At 46.0% G+C, this 25,021-nt stretch overlaps 2 protein-coding genes across 4 annotated transcripts in view; both read left to right on the top strand.

Moving 5' to 3' along the window:
* LOC127051761 (alpha-1-antiproteinase 2-like) overlaps positions 1-25,021 on the top strand; it is a 298,892-nt gene that overhangs the window by 177,386 nt on the left and 96,485 nt on the right. The gene's annotated exons all lie outside the window — the stretch shown is intronic.
* LOC127051759 (alpha-1-antitrypsin-like protein GS55-MS) lies at positions 14,623-23,420 on the top strand. Of its 3 annotated transcripts, none has more exons than XM_050954482.1 (5): positions 14,623-14,709; positions 16,159-16,848; positions 17,364-17,634; positions 19,830-19,977; positions 22,917-23,420. In XM_050954482.1, exons 2-5 carry the CDS (start codon positions 16,176-16,178, stop codon positions 23,118-23,120), a joined length of 1,296 nt encoding a protein of 431 aa, XP_050810439.1. In that variant the 5' UTR covers positions 14,623-14,709; positions 16,159-16,175; the 3' UTR covers positions 23,121-23,420. The 3 variants fall into 3 exon arrangements, with proteins under 3 accessions (XP_050810439.1, XP_050810440.1, XP_050810438.1); XM_050954483.1 differs by having other exon boundaries at positions 14,659-14,883; positions 16,442-16,848; XM_050954481.1 differs by having other exon boundaries at positions 14,659-14,883.

The raw sequence follows: 25,021 nt of genomic DNA, 5'->3' as shown, positions 1-25,021 counted from the left end.
GTTGCCGACCCCTGGACTATGAAATGTACTGACACGCTGGTGAATATTTTAGCAGGAGATTAGTTAGCAATACAGCTTAAACTGGCCAGTTGCCTCAAAGAGCTGTATGAGTGACAGAATGGGATGAACAGAAGACACTTTCCTCCTCTAATAGTTCAGTCCCATCATGGAACACCTGTTCTCATTCTGGCTTGCTACAGACATTCCTCCTTTATTATGATGTCTACCCATTCCCTTTAGCCCTGTCGTTCACAGCGGGGGAACACATCAAGACAGTCCCCAGCTGCAAATCTTCCTCCAGTCATCTAGTGTCCAGCAGGTAGAGAATTTCAGTCTATTTGTTTAGCTAAGACTTTTCTCTAGCCGCACTGTTTCTCCTACTGCATGGGGAATGCATGCTGCACTCTTCCAAACAGGAGCAGAGCTACTGCTCAGGTATGAATGCTGCAGAGTCCCAGAGGGAATTCCACCACATGCTCCCATGGCCATGTCAGTCCCTCCTTGTCCAACACACCCTACCATGTGGCAAAATACTTGATCTGGCCCTAGAAAGACAATGAGTCTCATTTAATATGAAGAAAGGCACATGCAGGACATCCACACACAGCAGTGATTAGCTCCAGCACATCTTTTTTCCAAGGCCCTCTCTCCCCCTGGAGCAGGGTGGGTCCCATACCATGGTAGCAGTTCCTCTCCCACCATAGCTGCATGCCCTGGTTCACTCCACTGGGAATTAATGCTGGATGGACATTTTTACCACTGGATTTTAGTCCCGGTTTCAGGGATGCTGCTGCTCCTGACGGTATGCTCCTTGTTCCACTGGGTCACTTATAACATGCTGTTTGCATAGAGAGGGTAATGCAGGCCTCAGGTCAACAAACAAGCAAGCCACCTTTGCCACCTACACAGCCCTCTGCTTGCCTGGGCAGAGGCTCCATTTTGCAATAAGGCAGCGTAGTGTGGGACTCTAACACTATCTATCCAGTGTAACCTTACTGCCAGGCACTGTTGGCAACAACAAGGGAGGGTTCAATATCTATTTCGACATTACAAAACACAACCAACTTGAGCCTCCATCCAGCAATTGGGCTCGCTGAATATATCCCCTGAGCACCCTTCATGGCAACACCACTCACAGCACTGAGTCCATGTCTCAAACGAAGACAACGTCTAGTGAGGAGAGAGGGACCAGCGTTAGTTTGGGAAAACACAGCAACAAGGAAGCTACAGTATGTGAATAATAAGTTAAACGCCCACTCCCATGATTACTTTGCCTTAGTCTCCCCACTTGCGAGTGGGAATGTCTAGTGATTGAATTCAACACACCACATTCCCTGGCCTGCCACTACACTCTACTCCCAGTTTGTTGTTGTGGGTTGGTGACATTCCAGAATTCAGGGGTGCCACCCTTTGCCCTGTCTCTGCCTGTAGCTGCAATGCTGCCTTTGAACCATGTTGCTGCTCTATCTGTCGTGTCTGGTCTGATCACATGGTGCCATGACTACCTAGGAGCTCTTAGTGATTACAGCTCTGGGATTGTTGGGCTGAGGGCTGTGACATCATCTCTCACCACTCCGTCTGTCTTCATAGCCCAGCTCTTAGTGATGTCACTGGGTTGTGGGGAGAAGCTTACTGCTCTCACCACCGCTGCATTTCATGGAATCATAGAATCATAGACTATTAGGGTTGGAAGAGACCTCAGGAGGCCATCTAGTCCAACCCCCTGCTCAAAGCAGGGCCAGAACAGACTAAATCATCCCAGCCAGGGCTTTGTCAAGTTGGGCCTTAAAAACCTCTAAGGATGGAGATTCCACCACCTCCCTAGGCAACCCATTCCAGTGCTTCACCACCTTCCTAGTTAAATAGTGTTTCCTAATATCTAACTTAGACCTCCGCCACTGCAACTTGAGACCATTGCTTCTTGTTCTGTCATCTGCCACCACTGAGAACAGCTGAGCTCCATCCTTTTTGGAACCCCCTTTCAGGTAGCTGACAGCTGATCTCAAATCCCCCCTCACTCTTCTCTTCTGCAGACTAAATAACCCCAGTTCCCTCAGCCTCTCCTTGTAAGTCATGTGCCTGAGCCCCCTGATCATCTTCGCTGCCCTTCACTGGACTCTCTCCAATTTGTCCGCATCCCTTCTGTAGTGGGGGGGACCAAAACTGGACACAATAGTCCAGGTGTGGCCTAACCAGTGCCAAATAAAGGGGAATAATTGCTTCCCTTGATCTGCTGGCAATGGTCCTACTAATACAGCCCAATATGCCATTGGCCTTCTTGGCAACAAGGGCACACTGCTGACTCATATCCAGCGTATCATCCACTGTAATCCCCAGGTCCTTTTCTGCAGAACTGCTGCTTAGACAATTGGTCCCCAGCCTGTAATGGTGCATGAGACTCTTTCATTCTAAGTGCAGGACTCTGCACTTGTCCTTGTTGAACCTCATCAGATTTCTTTTGGCACAGTCCTCCAGTTGGTCTAGGTCACTCTGGACCCTATCCCTACCCTCCAGCATATCTACCTCTCCCCCTAGTTTAGTGTCATCTGCAAACTTGCTGAGGGTGAAATTAATCCCATCATCCAGATAATTAATAAAGATGTTGAACAAAACCAGCCCCAGGACCGACCCCTGGGGCACTCCGCTTGATACCGGCTGCCAACTAAACATCGAGCCGTTAAGCACTACCCATTGAGTCTGACAATCTAGCCAGATTTCTATCCACCTTATAGTCCATTCATCCAATCCATACTTCTGTTTTGTGCTCTGCATTCTCTTGGATGATTTCTAATTGTTCTGTTTAATAGAGACTATTACACTTGATACTATTTAGTAACATTAAGGATACATCTACATGGGAGTGTGATTCCTAACTCACATGGAGCTACCCACACAAGCACTCTTTCAGCTAGTTCACTAAAAAGCACTGTAAGTCTACCCATATGAACCCTAACCCTCGCTCCAAGTCCTCTACCCCAACTATTGGCTGGGGAGCCCTACCCATAGGCACCCTAATGCTAGGGCAGGGAGCCCAAACAATAGGCACCATTGCCCTAGCTCGAAAAAATCTACCCATGGGATCCCCCTTCCCATAACAACCCTAACCCTAGGGCTGGAATCCCTATCCCTTGGCCCCCTAACCCTAGCACCAAGTACACTACCCCAGGAACCCTAACTCTAGTGTGGAGAGTCATAGCGATAGGAATCCTAAACCTAGTGCAGGGAGGCCTACCCATGGGAACCCTAACCCTAGCACCAAGTATCCTACCCCTAGGATCCTTAACTATAGCTCAAAGTATCCTACCCATAGGAACCCTAACCTTAGAGCGGGGAGCATTACCTATATGAACACTAGCCTGAGCTCTGAGTACTCTTCCCATAGGAACCCTAGCCCTAGGTCCGAGAGCTGTATACATAGGACCCCTAACCCTAGGCTGGGGCGCCCAACACATATGATCCCTAATCTAGAGAGGTGACCCCAATTCATAGGAACCCTAGCCTTAATTAAAATTACGCATAAGAACCATAACCCTAAGGTGGGAAGCCATACTCATAGGAACCCTAACTCTAGTTCTAATTACCTAAACACAGGAATCCTAATCATAGGAATCCTAACACTAGCTTCAAGTACTCTTCTCCTTGGCTCCCTAACACTTGCTCCAAGAACCCTAACACTAGAGTAGGGAGCTCTAGCCATAAGAATGCTAATCCTAATACCACGGGCCCTAATCACAGGAACTTTAATCCTAGGGTGGGTCACCATATCCATAGGAACCTCGAACCTAAGGCGGGGAGCCCTAACCTTATAAATGCTCCAAATATCCTAACTATAGGAACGCTAACCCTAGTGTCAACTGCAGTAGGTATAAGACTCCTAACCCTAGGGTAGAGAGCCAGACCCATAGGAACCCTAATCCTAGATTGGGGAGCCCTAACAAAAGCTGCAAATACCCTTACCACAGGCTACCTAACCCTAGCTCCTACTATGCTAGCCATAGCAACATTAACCTTGGGTCCAAGTACCCAAACAATAGAGCCCTAACCCAAAGACAGGGAGACCTATCCATAGGAACCCTAACCTTGCAGCATGGTGCCTTACCCATATGAACCCTAAAGTTAAATCCACCTAACTTAACCATAGGAACCCTATGGCAAACAATCCTCCCTGGAGAAACCTTAACCCTAGCTCCAACACTCTCACCATAGAAACCTTGACCCTAGTATGGAGATTTGTGCCCATAGGCATCACAAACCTACTGTGCAGAGCACTACCCATGGGAACCCTAACCATAGCCCCAAGTATCGTGCCCCTAGCATCCCTAACTATGGCACCAAGTACCCTAATTATAGGAGCGCTAACCTTAGGGCAGGAAGCCCTACCCATAGGAACTCTAAGGCGGAGAGCCCTGCTTGTAGCCATCCTAGCCCTAATTTCAAGTACTCTAACCACAGGAGCCCTAACCCAAGTGCAGGGAACTCGCTCTATAGGAACCCTGACTCTGGGGTGGAGAGTCCTACCCATGTGAACCCTTACAAAGGCTTCAAATACTCTAACCAGAGGCATGCTAACCCTAGTTCCAACTACCCTACCTTACTCTATTCAGGGAACCCTACACATGGGAGCCCTAACACTAGGCACCTTACCCATAGGAACCCTAACCCTAGGGCAAGAATCCAAGTACCCTAACTCACGAGCCACTATCCTAACCATGGGAACACTAATCCTAGTGTGGTGATTCATACCCATAGGAATCCTAAACCCCAGTGTGGGGATGCTTAACCCTAGCTCCAAGGATCCTACCCCAGGATCCCTAACTATAGCACCAAGTACCCTAATCATCTAACACTAATCTTAGGGTGGGGAGCCCTATCCACAGGAAACTATTCCTAGTGAGAGGTGCATGACCCATATGAGCCCTACCTGAGCTCCAAGTACCTGGCCCACAGGAACCCTAATCCTAGGGTCTGGAGCCCTAAATACAGGAAACCTCCCCCCCCCACCGGCTCCAGCCAGAGCTCCAAGTATCCTGCCCATAGGAGCCCTAAGGCAGGGAGCTGTACCAACAGGAACCCTAACCCTAGGGTGGGAAGCCCTACCCATAGGAACCCTAACAAAGGCTTCAAATATCCGAACTATAGGGACCCTAACTCTAACTCCAACTATGGCAGGCGTAGAAATCCTAACCCTAGGGCAGGGAGCCGCAGCCATAGGAATCCTAACTGTAATTCCCAGTACTCTAACCACAGTAACCCTATGCCTAGGATGGCTGACCCTAGGGTGGGGAGCCCTTCCTTTACAAACTCTAACAAAACCTCCAACTAATCTTACCATAGGAACCCGCAGTCTAGCTCCAAGTACCCTAACCCTAGGGCAGGGAGCCTCACACATAGGAACCTACCCACTGGATGGGGAACCATCTCCACAGTAATCCTGATCCTAGGGTGGGGAGTCTTAACTCTAACTAAAGCTCCAAATACTCTTATCACAGGAACCCTAGCCCCTGCACCAACTACCTTAGCCACAGGAACCCTAATCCTAGGGTCTTCTTCGAGTGCTTGCTCATGTCCATTCAGCTCAGGTTTGTGTGCTCCCACGTGCACTGGTGCCAGAAGTTTTTTTCCCTCAACAGTATCCATAGGAGACTGGCTCCGGTGCCCCCTGGACTGGCATGCAGATGCCGTGGTATACAGGGTGCCGACAGCCACCCCCCACCCCCCCCGGTTTCTTCTTGCTCCCAGTGATGGTGCTGGAACTGTTGCTGCTTCAATTAGCACTGTTGCTTTCTCATTCATAGTTTTCTGTTAGTGTTAGTAAATCCCTTAGTTATAGTTAGTGACTTTGTAGGGCCCAAACAGGACTTTACCTTGGAACGGGGCACACCCTGGTCCCCAGGCTTTAAGCCTTGTGATCGCTGCAAGAAGCATATTCCCATTAGTGATCCACACAGCAGCTGTCTGCTTTGCTTGCACAAAAAGCACATTAGTGAAAAGTGCAAAATTTGCAAGTCCTTCAAGCCAAGGACTAAGAAGGAGCGCGATATTCGTTTAAGAGCGCTCCTTATGCAGTCAGTCCTCACCCCAGCACTGAGTACCATGACTTCGGTTTGCAATGCCCTACTGATACAATTCACTGGCTGGTACTGGTCCCCATCTGGCTCTGACCAAGAAGCCCAAGAAGACGGTGCGAGGTCGGTCTACATCCTTCCGCAAGGGAAAGGTTAAGACTGTCCACCTCGGAGGCCCTGCAGGTGACACAGGAGCTCATGTCCCTACCGTGCTGCCCACACTGGCTCCTGTGGTTCCCCGGTCATGGGGTAAACCCACGTTCTGACCGCCATGGTCCCCACCTCAGAGGCACTATGCCCTATCACGGGGGATGTGCCGTCAGCGCTCACCCTCCCATAGCTGCCATGCCTCTGACAGTGAAAGGCAGATGCAGCACAGACCCATTCGGTCCCTGGACCTTGGGTCTGCGAAGAGAGGCTTGAGGTGCACCTTGCTGGCAACCGGGTGCAGATGACTGGAGGCACGCGCCCCCTGGCAGGAGTATCTGTTCCGGCACTCGGTATCTCCAAGGCCACGGTACCACTCAAGGGATCAATGCTATCATTCCTTGGACCATCACTGATCCTCTAGGAGGACATCACCGCATGTGGGCGCTTCCCAGCTCCAGGCCCGTTCTGACTCCCAGTCCCACTCCTCATCCCGGTACTGTTTGTCAAGAGTGAGACGTAGTTCACTGGCTCCAGGTTGTCATGGATCCATCGAGCTCCACCAGCGCCCAAGACCCCATTCCAGATCAGATTCCAGGTGCAGTGATTGGCAATGGGCGGGGAAGAGCCACCGTTTCACTCTGGCCTGGTTGACTGGGAGTGACCACTTGGAATCCAGCCCTGGTTCAGAGCCAGGTTCCCTGACAGTGAGACAAGCTCCAGTACCAGCAATACCAGCTACATTGTCAGCACCAAAACCAGCCCCGGGGCCTCAGGCACAGTGGCCAGGGCCATGGTACCCATGGAACCCATGGGGGTTCACCCAGCCCTCCAAGGCCCACCCACCCACTCAATGTCAAGAGCCACAGAGAGACCAGCTGCCTCTCTCTCCCACCCTCTTCTGATGCATAAAGCCTTGGGCACAAGGACCCCACAGGTCCAAGAGGGAGTAGGAGAGCAAGCCACTGGGCCACCAACGGTTGTGGAGGATGCTACAGCACAGGCATCCTCCTCGTCGTCACCAGATGAGGCTGTAACTGGGCACCTTCCCCTGGTTCCTCCAGATGAGGCTAAAGTGCACCAGGAACTACTGAAGAGGTTCACTGTCAACTTGGGTCTTCAGGCAGAGGAGTTAGAGGGGCCCTTGAACTCTCTCTTTGATGTACTCTGCTCCACAGCACCAGCCAGGGTGACTTTTCCTCTTCATGAAGGGAGTCTAAAAGGTACTAATGCCTTGTGGCAAACTCCGTCCTCCTTGCACCCCATCTCCAAGAGGGCTGAGCGCAAGTACTTCGTGCCATCCAAAGGCCACGAGTACCTGTAGACCCATCCTGCTCCCAACTCCCTAGGTAGAGACAATTAATCAAAGGGAGTGACCGGGTCAGCTTGGGGCTACCCCTAAGAATAAAGATTCCAAGAGACTAGACTTGTTTGAGCATAAGGCTTATCCCTTCTCTAGTCTCCAGTTGAGGGTGACCAACCGTCAGGCCCTCCTGGGATGCTATGACTTTAATACGTGGAAAGCCATGGCCAAGCTTGAGGACTCCCTTCCTGAGGCTTCTAGGAAGGCGTTCCGGGCAATCATGGAGGAGGGCAACGCTATGTGCCGGACATCCTGGCTGCTTCTCTCTGGCTTGTCCATGGAGGCTCAGCAGTTGACGCAAGACCTTCCCTTCGATGGGCAAGCCCTATTTGCAGAACAGATGGACAATAAGTTCCATGGCCTAAAGAACTCGTGCCCGACCCTTAAAACATTGGGCCTGTATGTTCCCAGCCCTGCCTGCAAGCGGTTCAAACCACAGCAGCCTCAGGGCCAGGGGAGCCACCCTCGCCAGGAGCCTCCCCATAAGAAATCCAGAGGCTACAAGCAGCATCCTAGCCAGCAGGCTTCTCAGCCAAGCACAGCCTGCAATAAGCAGGCGGGCAAGCACTCATTTTGACAATATGCCTGAGGGCAACCTACCAGACTGTTCCCTGATCCTTCCTCTCCTATTTTTGCCAACCACCATTCTCCTTTCCTCCCTGCATGGGCATCTATAACATCGGACTGATGGGTCCTCAGTACGGTGGTGTGGGGTTACGCCCTTCAGTTGCTTTCCACCCCCTCCTTCCCACCCCCCTCTTCAGGGACCCTTCTAACAAGAGTCTCCTTGAACAGGAAGTAGAGGGGTTACTGTAGCTAAGTGCACTGGGGGGTGTTCCTTCAGAGTACAGGGACAAGGGCTTCTATTCCCATTACTTTTTAGTCCCAAAAGCCAAGGGCAGTCTGCAACTAGTCCTGGACCTGCGAGAGTTGAACTGCTTCTTAGTGAAGTTAATGTTGTTCTGAGTAGAGTGCTTGGAGCTAGGGTTAGGGTTCCTATGGGTAGAGATACATACAAGACTGTTACCTTTTTCCATAACTGGTGTCCTTCGAGATGTGTTGTGCATGTCCATTCCACAACCCACCTTCCTTCCCCATGGTCGAAGTTTCCAGCAAGAAGGAACAGAGGGTGGGGGGAGCTGGCAGCGCCCTATATACTGCACCATATGCACACCACTCTAGGGGGTGCCAGAGCCAGTCCCCTACAGCTACTGCAGAGGGAAAAAACTTCCGGCACTGGTGCATGTGGCAAGCACACACACATAAGTTGCATGGACGTGAGCAACACATCTCGCAGAACATCCGTTATGGAAAAAGGTAACTGCTCTGTGTGCATACTAACCCTAGGGCAGAGAGCTGTATCCATAGGAACCCTAACCCTCCAAGTCCCCTACCCCTAAGAACCCTAACTCTGGCTCCAATACCCTAACCATAGGAGTCCTAGCCCTGGTGCAGAGATTTGTACCCACAGGAATCATAATCCTATTGCTGGGAGGCCAACCTATAAGAACCTAAGCCTAGCTACAAGCATCCTAACCCTACACTCCCTAACTATAGCTCCAAATACCCTAACTATAGGAACTCTTACGCCAGGATGGGGAGGCCTATCCAGAGGAACCCTAACTCCAAGTACCCTAATGATAGGAACCCTAACCTTAGCATAAAGATCCCTGCCCATAGGAACCCTAACCCTTGCTCCAAGGACTCATAGGACTCCCCAACCTTAGGATGGGGAGCCCTATGCATATGAACCCTAAAGCTAACTGCATCTTCCTTGACCTGTATTTATTCTGTTCTTATTGCTGAAATGATTGCTCTTCCTGGCAGGATTGGTGCCTGTCAGCCTGCATACGTAGACTATAATGAACTAGCTATAGGAGTTAATTATACTCTAATACTTTTCTTGTTTCATTCACTTTTTTATGAATTGGGGATGGGCTGATAATTTTCTAAAATAATTTTTTCAGAAGAGTACACAAAACTTAATTTCAATTTTATGGAGAAAAATCTCACTTTCTCTCACTTTTCTGCTCCCCTCACCCCTCACACACAGGAAAAAAACGTTGGCAAAAAGTTTACAAAAAAAAATGAAATGCTAGTAAAAAAAATATTGGAAAAAATTCAAAACTTTTAGTTGAAACATATACAACTTCTACCAAACTGACATGTCTCCATGAAACATTTCCATTTCTTTGAAGTGTCGTTCTTTTGAATATTTTTATTTTTATTACTTATTGGCTTATGGCCTGATCTAGCAAAGACTGAAAAACAGGTTTATCTTTAAGCACATAAATACTCAGTATCACTCACATGCTTAAAATTCAGTAGATGTGTAACTCCTTGCAGGACTGGAGCTTACATTTTTATCTGTGGTGGTTCCTGACTACTTGGAGTGGTGCTGCAGGCTGTAGTATTTTATATAATCAGAAGGCCCAGTGTTAGAGTTTTGGTGTAAAGGGAAGTGTTAAAATCCCAGTTCAAATCACGTTAAGAGGCTGACTGTCATGTCTAAAATGGACAAGATGCAGGTTATGCATAAACAGGAATTTAGGGTCTTGATCACACTTTCCTATGTAAAAACATGTGGAAGGGGCAAGTAGCTCTTGTGGAACAGGGTTCAGTGTGGTGCATCTCCATCGACTCCTCATTGGGTGGATATTGATATCTAGAGATGAGACAATGGGGGTGAGGATTGCAGTGCCAGATGGCCGCCAAGCCCCAGTAATGTGGCTCTACAATCAGATGTCTTTATCGATTCCAGGGAACAGTTTCCTCTCATCAGCATAGCACACTCTCATGCTATTGGCTCCCTCTCTCCCAACGCAGAACATACCAATCCTATCTTCTGGAAGATAACGGTCATCTGAGCAATAGTAACCTGTCTGGCTTTTTGGAAATGAAGTTTAGTGCCTGTCCCAGGGAACCATAGTGTTCGGGGAGCTGCTTGTGGGCATGGGTTCCTCATTTCAGTGAAGCTCTAATTACTCATATACAAACCGAAAAGCTGGGGAACAGCAAGCAGCTTAGTCACTGCTTCTGTCTATGTGATGGCCAGATCCCTTCCCTCCCTTAGCATTGGCTCCATTCTGTACTGGACAGTGGGCATCTTGTTTTAGGTGTTCAGAAAAATGAACTGCCTTATTGTTTACTCTATATTCTTTCTGATATTTTTTACTTGATCAGAATCGTATTCACTATAAGACACTATGTTTAATACTGTTTAGTAGTAAATAATACAGCAAAGAGAAGTGCAGATCGGCTGGGCATGGCAGGATCCTTTTGAATTACTGTAAGTACTGCATTAATTTTTCCTGACATTTTGAATTCATGTTATATGCAGTTTAGTTTATGGGTGAATTTGTAGCAAACAGAGAAAACAGTCAGGGCTACTCTAAATTCTCATGGCTGCACAACCTTTTTTTTTTTTTTTTTGAACAGCAAAATAATCAGTATAGGACAAAATGTTCTATTTCTGGTACCTATGATAAAAAAGAGAGATCTGAGAAAATGGGCGTGACAGAGGTTCATTGACCACATTGGTCTGTCCGGAATCATTCCAGAGCCAGACAGCTGAAGGTTTCAAAAGTAAGTTGGTAATTTCTGTTTGAAAGAAGTGGATTTTTCTGTAGCTGTGATTATATTTTGTCATATGAAAGGGTCTGCTCCTACTGCCATTGCAAATGTTGGAATTGCTCCTTCTGCATTTCAAGGAGCTCCAAGAGACATTGTGCCTCCATATATAGGTACAATGCCTCCTAGCAGGTCTTTTGGAGTTGTACAAATTCACACCACGCCCTACTCAGGACACGTTATATTTGTCTGCTATGTTTCTTATCCTGCGCTGTTCCCTGTAGTATGAGTATGGTATCTTTTTCCTAAGTGCAATTGCAATTGTAAAAGTAACTGACATTGTCATGCCTGATTCTGCAGTCCTGGTGTAGAGTGTGTGTGTATGTATGGAGTGGGGGAAAGAGACTGTTTTGGGGGACAGAGAGTGTGTCAGCATGCTCTCTTTTAAGTTCAGACAGCGGCAGGAAGCAACCAGTCCTGAGGCAGAGGGAGGGGGAAACCCTGACATCAACCCTGCCTCCCTTCCTGGGCTCTCTACACAGCAATCTCTCTCTCTCTCTCTCTCTCTCTCACATAGGCACACACACACCCTCTGCCTCTGTGTTTAATAGCATGAGCATTCCGCATTAATGGTTTGCTTTGTGTCCCGGAGCAGATCAGTACAGCAAGCAATGGCTGTTAGAAATGGTGCTTTGAAAGGGGAGGCTTAATTTCTCCTCAGTTTTATAATTTGGAAAATTTTGGAGTCAACAAATATGTTACCCAAACTTCACCGGAAACTGATTCCTGATAAGGTTTCTGGAGGATAGTGGTTTAAATTGCAAAGTTTCTCCGTTTACTTGTGCTGTCCTCAACCAATAAATTTGGGGTTATTTTGTATTTACTTTATCAGCTCGTTCAACATACCAATGACTGTTCCCAGGCAGGTCCTGCCAATCTGTCTCTTGATATTCCCAAGTACTGTCCACTTCCCATACTTCTGGCTAGGCACCTGCTGCTGGTCTGGCACTGCAGACTGAGCTAGGCTATCAAGCTAGTTTCTTTCAAGTTCTATCTCTCCAGCAGGTTCTTTCAAACATTTGCTATTTTTTTGTACTAATAGTTCGCCCCCATTTTCTGCATGCTCCAGCTTTCTGCTGGTCCCTCCCATAAAACAAAAGAAGTTTCAAAAAAACACAAAGGAAGTTCCAGAAAAGCTCTCCCCCAGCACAAGTGGACTGGGGGAATGGTAAACAACAGCTGAGGTCACAAACTTCTAAAATGTACCTACTGGGAATTGCTTCATCAGGATGTTAGCTGTGAGTGACAGCTACTGTTATTGAATAAAGAAACATTGCAACCATTCACCAGCTAATATGTTCTGTTCCCATTTTAAATACATGGTGCCAAAGAATATAAGTATGGAATATATATAGCAGCAGTCAGAGAATAGCTGGCCCTACCTGAAATCCTGAAAATGTTATCAAAGCTTCGATATATCATAAATGTATTTATCTGTCACCTGAAGCCTGGGCTAAGATAAGAAGAGGGATCAATTACTTTATAAGTCATTGACCTTCTGCTCTGTGTTTTGATCTGGATCCCACACCATGTTCTTAGTAACCACTGAATTGCCACTGCTTTACACAAGCAGAATCCCCTGGAATTGGGACACATACACACACACACAATGCCAGAACTAAGGTTGCCCATGTAACCTTAATTCAGCCCCACTGTGAGTATGCATTATGTCACAGATTTTAATTATGTGATTGTTAACTGTTTCTACACTCATTTCTCATCCTCATTCAGTCTCAGTTATTGTCCCTTCTCTGGTCCCTTGCTCTAGTCTTCTTGTCCAGCCAGTCCAAGTTCTCCCCAACCCCAGATCCTGGTCTCCTCTTCCCACTGCCAGTGGTTCTTAGCCCCAATCTCCTCCTCCCCACCAGGTCCTCATCAAATCTCATTGCCCCTCTCCTAGCCAACTGGCTTCCAGTCCTCTCATTTTCCTCACTGATTCCTAATCTTGATATAGGGGGAGGGATAGCCCAGTGGTTTGAGCACTAGCCTGCTAAACCCAGGGTTGTGAGTTCAATCCCTAAGGGGGCTGCTTAGGGATGTGGGGCAAAATCAGTACTTGGTCCTGCTTAGGGATGTGGGGCAAAATCAGTACTTGGTCCTGCTAGTGAAAGCAGGGGGCTGGACACAAGGACCTTTTGGGGTCCCCTTCCAGTTCTATGAGATCAGTATCTCTCCATATATTAGTTCCAGGCTCCTTGTCTTTCCTACATTTAATGAGCCTTCTCAAACTTCATTGTACTGCAACCTCCTTTACAACAAAACCCCTGTAGGTGGGACTGAAACCCTGCTTCCTAGGACAGGGCCCAAGGGCTTCAGCCCCAGGCAGGGGCCTGTAACCTGAGCCCTGCTACCCAGAGCTAAAGCCCTCAGGCTTCAGCTTTGGTCCTGGGCAGTGGGGCTTGGGCTGAAGCTTTGACCCCGGGTCCCAGGAAGTCCAACGCCAGCCCTGACACCCCCATTAAAAGAGAGTCGTGACCCACTTTGGGGGCCCAACCTACAGTTTGAGAACTGCCGAGCCAGATAAAACTTTCTATTCTTTATCCTCATTTGTCCACACATCTGGGCAGAGTTTCATTCACAGGCATTTTCTGACTCCTTAACTCCTTCATAGAGCAATGGACATTGTCTGCAGTTCTCTGGTTGGTGTTTCATATAGGCACTCTTTCATTATACATTTAGCCCAACTCTCCAGCCTTCCACCTTTGCTTGCTGTCTTCCACTTCTTTTGTTGCCCCTAGCCTCCATTTGAGGAAGGGAACATTGTTATCCCCCTGCAGCAATTTGGCTGTGTGAGGTGCCACTGAGCACTTCTGATAATCTCACCCTGGTGAGCAGTTAGGACCTGGCACATGCTTGCCCACTAGCACACAATCCTCTTAGAAAATGAGTATCCAGAGAGTTATTTTAAAATAAATATGTGGGCAATGCAAACTCCCAAACTGGCCATAGAAAACCATTGGAAAATTCTGACACGGGTGTAAAGGCCACCAGTAATCCTAGTTCTAATCACACTGGCCATAGCTTTGTGCTCATGTCTAATGTGAACAGGGTTCCATGCAGGAAATGCATGAACAGCAAAATCTGTGGAGGGGAGAAAAGAAATCACTTGTGAAAAGGAGTAAAAAAGGCCCAGACTGGGAGTTAGGCACCTAAATATCTTTGAGGATCTTCGCCAAATGACCTATCTTACATTTATTGTCTCCTCTACTGTGTGAGAATGGGGGATACATTAAAAGAGGTGAAGGATGCAGCTTGTGGTGCCACTGGGAAATTTGTCCCCAATCCCTAAGTGGCTCCCATGACCTGCTGTCACTAAATTCCTCAGCATATTGTGAAGAGTGGCCACTCCTGGGCAAAAACACTTCAGTTCCAGTGGAGATCCAATCACATACTGCTTGCATAAGGAGGCTTCTGCAGGCAAGCGGGGGGCAGCAAGAAACACTGCCTCTTCTGCGCTCCGCCATCTCTGACTGGTAGCTCAAATCTGTACTGCATGGGCAAAAGGTGGGCAAAATGTCCCAGAAAAACAAGCTTCATCATTGTTTGCTATGCATCCTCTCTCGTAATTTTTATTTGATCTGATTAATGATTAATGGAGGACACTGCTGTTCAGCAGTAATTAATAGAGCAAGGAGCAGTCCAGATCAGATGAACATAGTGGATCCTTTGTAATGTACTGTGAGTACTGTCTTAATTTTTCCATGGATTCTTTGATTTCTAATTAGCTGTATTATATGTACTTTATGGAATTATTTAGTTTACATGTGGGTGACTTTGTAACAGGTAGAGAGAACACCCTATTCTGATTTAAAAAAACAAAAATGCATAAAACACTCAAGGGGCCATTATAAACTAGCGTTCTGGTGAAGGAGGGAGCTAGGACAAAGTAACTGCAACTGATATTTTAAATGATGGGATACTGTCAACATTTTGACTAAAATGGCAGAAAAACATGCTAGGAAGCCATATAGATCTTTTTCATGTGACTTTGCAGAGAGATTATTACCAGAGATCCATTAATGACCCTTCCATTTTATTTGCCTTTTAGGAAACTTGTACCAAAAATAATAATTGGTAGTAGAAACCCAAAGAATGAATTCTGTGCGGAACACTGTACTTTGTGTTTTATAGAACATTTTTATTTAATTAGCAGATTTTAATGACCTGGTAAACTGTGGAAGGTAAATATAGCAGAAACAGCAATCCCAAAGTGTAGATTATAAAAGTAAATGTTTGCAATCCAATTTTTACTGGGAAAAGGTGTTCTGAAAGTTTTCAGTCTTTTGCAAGTTTATATGAACCTTAATAAGATCTACACTATCTCATTTGAGAGAGTATGTGATCACAACAAAGAGTTTATCAGGAGGCATATATTTCTTCTGAGAGCAGGAGCAGCTCCGGGCCCCAGCACGCCAAACGCGTGCTTGGGGTGGCAAGCCACGGGGGGCGCTCTGCCAGTTGCCGCGAGGGGGCAGGCATGCTGCCTTCGACGGCTTGCCTGAGGGAGGTCCGCCAAAGCCGTGGGACCAGCGGACCCTCCGCAGGCAAGCCGCCAAAGGCAGCCTGCCTGCCGTGCTTGGGGCGGCAAAATCCCTAGAGCCGTCCTTATCTGAGAGTTATTGGCATCTGAAATGTGAAATCTTGAAAGTGAGCTTTTTACATTTTTGAGGAAGGAATTTCACTTTGTTTCAAGCTCCATGCCATGCTGTCATTTGTTCTGGCTCGTTGTGACTGATTAAAAAGGCCACATGCAAACTTTTGTGTCTTGGAAAGGTGAGTTCTATAACATTAGCCTGGAATGTGATATCAATGGGACAAATTCATCCATAGTGTAGCTCCAATGGATTCCACAACAGGTGTTAATCGCTGAACAGTAAGCAACAGCTCTCATAGTACACAGGAAAAAAGGAATAATTTTCTTAACTAACTTCTGTAAATCTAAATATTCTGCAGAATAAAGCCAAAGGAAAATGAAGCCCACCCTCTCTGTGTGTTTGTTACTGACTGGACTTCAAGCAATCAGTCATTGTCATCGTCAGCCTGATCATCGCAATGACTGGGGTGGTCATAAAAATGCATCCACCAGGGAACAAAATTGCCCCATTGAAGGAGTTTATCCATGTGAAAGCAAGGTCTACTTCAAACTGGTGCCCAGCAATATTGACTTCGCATTTAGATTTTACAAGCAAGTAATATCAGAGGCAGCTGACAAAAATATTTTCTTCTCTCCCATAAGCATCTCTACTGCCTTTTCAATGCTGGCACTTGGGGCTAAATCAGCTACTCTGAATCAGATTCACAAAGGACTCACCTTTGACCTGAACAAGACTCAGGAAAAGGAAATACATGAAGGCTTTTGCCATCTCATCTGTGCGCTAAACCGTCCAGACAGGAAGATCCAGCTGAATATGGGCAATGCCCTTTTCCTAGAAGAGACACTGAAACCACAGAAAAAGTTTTTAGAAGATGTTAAAAACTTTTATAAATCAGAAGTTTTTTCTAGTGACTTTAACAATTCTACCAATGCTGTGAAACAGATCAACAATTACATTGAGAAGAAAACCCATGGGGAAATTGTTGATTTAGTCCAGGATCTTGATCCACTCACTGTAATGATTCTTATTAACTATGTTTTCTTTAAAGGTAAGAATTGTTATAATGTGGGCTTTTATTGCAAGCATGAGCTTTTGAAGGTTGACTAAAATCTAGGACAATGAAACTTAAATTTATATTTTAAATGAAGGGACCCTGTCATCACTGCTGGGCCTGTGAGATGCTCTGTCTGGGAAATACTCCAATCTGGAAAGTCATTCTGTAAGACTGCAAATGTGTTTTTTCCCCACTTAAGAGTGGAAGGAACTGATTTTGAAGCAAATACCAAACTTTCTATGCAATATGTATTAATCTGATGGATATATACAGGCTCAGTTTAGATATGATGTTCACAACTCTATCAGTTAATAGTGGCCTTTAAATATCTAAGAGAATAGCACTAAAGCCAAGCTTCATAAAATTGAAAACTTATAAAACACATTTGCTATAAATGAAGTTGCAGGATCAGATCCTGTGGGCTTGGTGCACTTGAATTAGTTTTATTCATACTAATATTTCCTCTTTGAAGTATATTCAATTGCATTCTCTTTCTTTTTTGTCATAAGCCCATTGGGAAAACCCCTTTAATTCTTTTTACACAAAAGAAGAGGATTTTTTTGTGGATGGGAAAACCTCTGTTAAAGTTAATATGATGTACCGCAAAGGCAGTTACAAACATCACTATGATAAGGAACTGTCTTGCTGGCTGGTGCAAATACCTTACAGTGGAAATGCTGTAGCATTGTTTATTCTGCCTGATGAAGAAAAAATGAAGGAAGTGGAAAAAGCTCTCTTGAAAAAAACTTTGTCTAAATGGAAAAAGGCCTTCAAAGAAAGGTAATCTTTTAGCTACAGCTGCATTGAGAAATGTTTTACCTCAAATTAGGACAGAATATCACATGAAAACAAACTATTAGGGACTGATAGTTCAACTGAAATCTGCACACAGAGGGCCCCTTAAAGAACAGGCCTCCCTTTCCTTTCACGAGAAGGGGCAGATGGGAAGGGTGATTTAGTGAACAGGACCTTGAACTAGGACTCAGGAGACCTGCATTCAGTTCCTGGCTCAGCCACAGATTTCCTTGGGCAAGTCACTTTGTCTGATGTTTGCCCAGGTTCCTCATCTGTAACATGAAGATAATACTTCCTTACCTCACAGGGGAACGGTGAAAATAACATTTATTCATTAATTGTGAGGCACTCACTTAGCATAGTGATGAAGGCCATGCATAGTCTGTTGCTTCTGTGGCAGAATTAGGGTCTGCATAGGGACTAGGTGAGTTCTCACCAGGTGAGAAGCAGAATACAATGCTCTCCCAATGATCCTGTGAGGATTATATAGCAAATGAACTAGAACATGGGCATTCTGTGATGGGCAGGGTATGGAACCCAAGTCCATACTTACCCTCTAGGGATATGTCTACAGTGCAGTAAAAACCCATGGCATGGAGTATCAGAGCCCATGTCAGTGACTTAGGCTCGTGGGGCTTAGGCAGAGCTGGAGTGTGGACTGTGGCTGGAGTCCAGATTCTGAGACCCAACACCTTGCAGAGTCTCAGAGCTAATATACCTGCCTGAGTGTTTACTTGGGCCAGCTGCAGCCATACTGTGGGTCTTTTATTGCAGTGTAGACATACTCTTAGGTTACTCCCATGTGTTTTACTGGGGGGAAAGGTAACCCAGGTCTAAGTTACACACACCAAGTTGCCATTCTGTGTACTGACTGCAGAGGCAGTGTGGTCCAGTGGAAAGGCACTGAGTGGGGAGTCAGGTGACCAGGGTTCTTTTCTTTGCTTTGCTATGCATCTGCTGTGTGACCATCTCTCTGTGCCTCAGGCTAGGTCTACACTTAAAACTTACTGTAGGTCTCCATAGCTATGGTGCTGACTGGTATGAAAATTCCACAAGGTGCTGTAGCTATGCCAACCTAACCCTCTATGTAGACACAGCTAGGTCAAGGGAAAAATCCTCCATCAACCTAGCTACCATCACTTTGTGTGGTGGAGTTCCTACAGTGCTTTACAAAGTCCTTCTGGCTCTGTAGTCTAACTACTGGGTTATAGAGCCATCGATATAGTGCCATAGCTACTCTGTTGTAGCACCCATAGTGTAGACATGGCCTCAGTTTCTCCATCTGTAAAATGGGGCTAATGCTACTGCTACTGAGAGACTTACCAATGAATTCCCTGGTAGTGGGGAGTAGCCATCTGGCACTGGCACCTTTGCCACCACACCTTGCCACATATTTCCTTATGCCCCTGGCACAAGGGATATGTTGAGACTGGTATCTGACATGACCCGAACTCTACTCCACTCTGGCAATCGCCAGGTGGCAGCAGGGCCGCCCAGAGGGGAGGGCAAGTGGGGCAATTTGCCCCAGGCCCTGGGCTCCACAGGGGCCCCCATGAGTTTTTCAGTGCCCCTGGAGCGGGGTTCTTCACTCGCTCTGGGGGCCCCGGAAAACTCTTGTGGGGCTAGGGCCCCCGGAGCTTCTTCCACTCCGGGTCTTCGGCGGTAATTCAGCAGCAGGGGCAGGGGGGCCTGCCACGGGTCTTTGGGGCACTTCAGCCGTGGGTCCCAGAGCGGAAGGACCCACCACCACCGAATTACCGCCAAAGCGGGGGTCCCAGCCGCTGAAGACCCCAGGCCCCCTCAATCCTCTGGGCAGCTGTGGGTGGCAGATGGCCTATTAGAGCACCTTAGCCTACAGTACTAAATTAGAATACTACCAAAGCTGCTCTTATCTACACTAGGCCCAGGGGCATCATAAAATAGCCACAGAATCAGTGAACTACAACGGACTCTTGCATAAAGGGTTATAGTTGAGAATATAGGCTTTTGATAAGGAACTGTCTTCCATAGATACTCAGTCCTTACTCAAACACACTGTTCAAACCTGCCGGTCAAATACAGCGCACAGACTCTTTAACAGTTCGAGAGGTAAATAAAAGTGTCACCAACTTGACCCTATTCTGCAGTGGGCTCTGAATTAGATGATTTGCCAGAAATTTTCTGTATCTCTTTTTTAACAGAACAATATATCTGCACATTCCAAAATTTTCTGTTTCTGATACCTGTGACATAAAAGAAGTATTCCAGAAAATGGGTGTGACTGATGTGTTCACTGACCAAGCTGATCTATCTGGAATCACTGAAAAGTCTCAACTAAAGGTTTCAAAAGTAAGTTTGTAAACAAAGATGGTAACAAATAGATTTGTCTGTTCCTACAAATGTTACATTTATATTTTATAACATTGAAGGGTTTGATCCTGCTCTCATCGAACTCATTGGCAAAACTCCCTCTGAGACGAGTAGATACAGTTTGGGTACAAAGAAAAGGAGGCAAAGAGAGTCTGTCTTTGCTAAAATTGAGAATTAACATGCTTAGAAGTGATTACGCATTATATGTACAGAGGCTGGAGGACATTGGGAAAAGACACAAGTATAAAATAAAGTAATATTTTGGCCATTATATGTAATTATTAAAAGAACAAATTGGACTTGGCAAAATAGTCTCTAAATCTCTTTAGAGATAGTTAGGCTTGGAAGTAGAGTCCTGCACGGATACAAATTTATATCTGTGGATGCAGATATCCACGGACAGAAAGCCCTATCCGTGGAACCACAGGGCTCTCCTGGGAACTGCAGCAGCGAAAAGGAGCAGAATGTGGGGACGCTGTTTCCAGGAGCCAGCGCCCCGCATCAGCAGTTCCTCCGGCACGGTTGTACAGCCTGCAGCCCCGCTCCCATCTCTTCCACACAGCTGTCTGCATATCCTGTCTGGGGGCATGCGTGTCACTTGAATACAAGAGCATGACCAGGGACAGCTGCCGGTCAGTCTGGTGCCCACCCCAGTGAGCGGGACTGGGGATAGTACGGCCACACCGGAGGAGCTGTCGGTCAAGTACTGGCTCTTGGGAGCGGCAGCCCCATGTTCTGCTCCTTTCACCGCTGCAGTTCCTGGGAGAGCCCTGCAGTTCTGCGGATACCAATTTATAGCTGTGGATATGCACATTCATGGATATAAATTTGTATCTGTGCATAGCTCTACTTGGAAGGACTACATTTTTATCGATAAATGTTGATTTAACCATAGCCACACAAACCAATGAAAAAAATATTTCCATCAATGGTAATCTAAATTTATGGAGAGGCAAAGTGAAAAAAATGTTCCTTGAGAATGTATTAGAGGATGCTTTAAGGATATTTACTTTGTATGTTTGGACATGTGATGTTGACAATTTGTGTTTCAATGGTTATAAAGGGATAACTTTTTGAGTCTCAACATCTACTGTCACTAAATAATTATTATCGGCCCCTGTCCCATAATTTCCTGCAACTGTGAAAATGTAAATCAATAAAAAGAAAAAACCGTAGAAACCAGTAATTATGCACAACTATGAACATTTCAATAAAGAAATATAGACAAATGCTTAAACAATATTATCCAGCAAAATTATTTTTTTTTAAATCTCGAATTCTGCCAACTATCAACATAGTGCCTCATCAACCTATGAGACTTCTTTGGTGGGGGGCTCAACACACACGTACACAAAGGTCATCCAGTGGGTATAGTGTACTTTGACTTTCAGAAAGCCTTTGACAAGGGCCATCACAAAAGGCTCTTTAACAATGGGATAAAAGGGAAGATCCTCTCATGGCTCAGTAACTGGTTAAAAGGAAAAGAAGAGTAGGACTAAATCATCAGTTTTCAGAATGGAGAGCGGTCCCAAGAATCTGCACTGGAATCAATGCTGTTCAATATAGTCATAAATGATCTGGAAAAAGGGGTAAACAGAAGGAGTTTTTCTGCCAGCACACTAACACTGCCTCAATGTTAGCTAAGCCAACAGAAGCACTTTTTTTATCAGCTTAGCTACCTCTACACTGGGGGGTTTTGCTGGCATTGCTATATCGGCTAGGAGGTGTGAGTTTTTCACATGTGCGGCCAACCTAGCTATTCTGACAACACTTTGCAGTGTAGACTTGGCCATACCCTACTTGCTTCTTAATAGCTGTGTCATAAATAGATAAGTAAGAGTTAATAGAACAGAAGTACTTCATATCTCTTTTGCCTGGAAAGGGTTAACAAGATCAGTGAGCCTGGCTGTCACTTGACCAGAGGACCAATCAGGGGACAGGATACTTTCAAATATTGAGGGAGGGAAGTTTTTGTGTGTGCTGTTAGAATTTGGTGGTTGTTCTCTCTGGGTTCTCAGAGGGGCCAGACATGCAACCAGGTTTCTCTCCAATCTCTCTGATGCAGGCTCTTATGTGCTCAGAATTGTAAGTACTAGGTAGATAAAGCGAGTTAGACTTATGTTTATATTCTTTATTTGCAAATGTGTAGTTGGCTGGAAGAAGTTCAAATTTGTATTTTGCTGAAAGGATTTTACTTTGTACTTGTAAACTTAGGGTATTCCCAGTGTCTATAGCTGAAAGACCCTGTAACATATTCCATCTTAAATTTACAAAGATAATTTTTACTGTTTTTTCTTTCCTTAATTAAAAGCTTTTCTTGTTTAAGAACATGATTGTTTTTTTATTCTGGTGAGACCCCAGGGGACTGGGTCTGGAGCCACCAGGGAAGTGGTGGGGAGAAAGTTGGGAAGGGGGGAGAGAGAGGTTAATTTTCTCTCTGTGTTAGGATTACTTTCTCTCTCAGGGAGAGTCTGGGAGGGGGAGAAAGAAGGAGGGGGGAAGGTGAATTTTCCTCTCTGTTTTAAGATTTAAGGAGTTTGAATCACAGTAATCTTCCAGGGTAATCCAGGGAGGGGAAGTCTGGGAGAGGCAACGAGGGGAAAGGGTTTACTTTCCTTGTGTTAAGATCCAGAGGGTCTGGGTCTCGGGGGTCCCCGGGCAAGGTTTTGGGGGGACCAGAGTGTACCAGGCACTGGAATTCCAGGTTGGTGGCAGTGGTACAAGTACTAAGCTGGTAATTGAGCTTAGAGGAATTCATGCTGGTACCCCATCTTTTGGATGCTAAGATTCAGAGTGGGGAATTATACCATGAGAAGCTGATTTTCTAAAAAATGGTGTTTTAAAAATAAACAAGTTTAGCTCTTGCTATTGTTCAGGGCTCAATAGTCAATGTAATGCTTTGCTTGATTTCCTTGCAGGTTATTCACAAGGCTGTATTGAACATTCATGAGAATGGCACTGAGGCTGCAGGAGTCTCTGTCGTGGAGATTACATGGAGGTCTGGTCAAATTTTTGCTCCTCCTCGAATTAAATTCAACAGGCCCTTCTTGGTTATGATTTTTGATAGGCATACCCGCAGCATCCTCTTCCTGGGGAAAATCATAAATCCTAGCAGAAAATAATTGCTCAGCTGCTGGACATGTTTGTAATGCTTCCACGTAGTCCTGGCAAAATGCAGGTGATTCAGCAAAGGACGTGCACAGTGCTAGGGACTATATTTAGACCATTAACGTACATTCCTAAACTCATAAAACATTAATGTAACATTTCCTTGCCTATAAACAGCTGGTATTTCTTCCTTGCTGTGTACAGCTTACATCATAACAAATCGCCAATAATCTAAATATGTCTGATTTCACCTTTCCCCTGTTTTGTAAGTAGTCCTTACTGAAAGGCTCCTGTGGGGGCTTTGTTTAAGATACAAAAAGCTTGACTGCATAAATAATTAGGCCATGGCAAGCTGGGGCGTGAATCTACCCTGCACTAGCCTGCTGTGGACTTACTGTCAGTGTGCCGCCTGCTGCCATGCATTAACAGTTGGTTAATGTGCTTTGAGCTTTTTCCAAAGGGAGCTAGATCAGAATGCTCTAATGCAGTGTTGACACGTGTGCAGGGTGTACATGGACAGTTAGACCACAGCAAGGTAGGGCAGGATAGATTAGCACCCTACTTTGCCATGGGCTAATTGTTTGTGTAGACAAGAGTAAAGTCTCTCAAATGAGTTGATCTTTCCTGTACTCCTTAATTTTTGTGGGGACTGGTACATTTTATCAATGTGATTAACTGACTGGTGATGATTGTTCCCAGCCTCCTGTTCTTTGCAAGGAATTCCTGGTCTGGTCTCTTCTCTTTTACTCTGGGTCCAGGTGCTGATCTGAAATTGCAGATACTGGGTTAATTTTCTTTTGGGGCTTGTCTACACAGGGAAAAAGTCCACAGTCGCTGACGTACACAAGGTAATGCACGCTGCACTAATTCCCCGTGTATAGACTCTTCTTGTGGACCAAGATCAGGTCTACACTACAGACTTATGTCATTTGTAACTACGTGGCCCAGGGATATGAAAAATCCATGCCCCTGAGCGACATAGTTATACTGACCTAACTCCCTATGTAGATGGCACTATGTTGATGAAACAGCTTCTCCTGTAGACACAGCAACCACCTCTCAGGGATGTGGATTAGCTACACCAACAGGAGAGCTCTGTCCTGTCAGTGCAGGAGCTTTTTCCCTTAAGCACTACAGCAGTACAGCTGCGTCCATGCAGCATTTTAAGTGTAGACCTGCACAAGAAAGGGTTTGTCGGTATAGTAGCTATTACTGGCATTTCCACATATGCAAACCTTCACCCTCACTGGAGACAGAGTATACAGACAAAAGAGGTTGTTGGGTTTTTTTTGCCAGAATAGCTTATGCTCGTTCCCCAAATGAAATAAGCTGTGTCCACACGAGGGCTTTTTGCTGGTATGTTATAAAATCTTATAAAAATTCACACCTTTAAAGGATATTATACCGCCAAAAATTTCTACTGTTGACCTGCCTTATTCTCTCCAACAATTCTTGTTTTGCCTACCAACAGTTCACCTCTGTTGTCACATATTCTAGCTCTTTCCTCCAGGGGTGAAAGTAACTGAGGACACTTACCGGTACAGGGGGTGGGGGTGGGAAGGGGCAGGACCTTGGGTGGAAGGGACAGGGCTGGGGGGGTAAACATCCCCCTTCCAGGCTGCCTGGCCCACTCCACCCAGGGCTCCCGTGTTGATTTAAAGGGCCTGGAGCTCTGCTGCTGTGGGCTGGGTATGGGCCAGTGTGGGTTCTTACTGGTAAGCAGTACCAGCCTGTACTGGCTCACATTCACCCCTGATTTCCTCTAAAACAGAGGAGGGTGGAGACAAATTATAACTCCACAACACCTGTTCTTGTGCAGCACACTGGGGCCATGGAACTTTCTTAGGGACTTCTAAACTACTTTTAAACTCACAGAATTAACACAGACACACATACAAAATGCAGATACTGTCTG

This window comes from Gopherus flavomarginatus, chromosome 5, assembly GCF_025201925.1.
Source record: "Gopherus flavomarginatus isolate rGopFla2 chromosome 5, rGopFla2.mat.asm, whole genome shotgun sequence".
NCBI lineage: Eukaryota > Metazoa > Chordata > Testudines > Testudinidae > Gopherus > Gopherus flavomarginatus.
The sequence above is the reverse complement of the archived record's forward strand: the minus strand, read 5'-3'. Positions and strand labels throughout refer to the sequence as shown.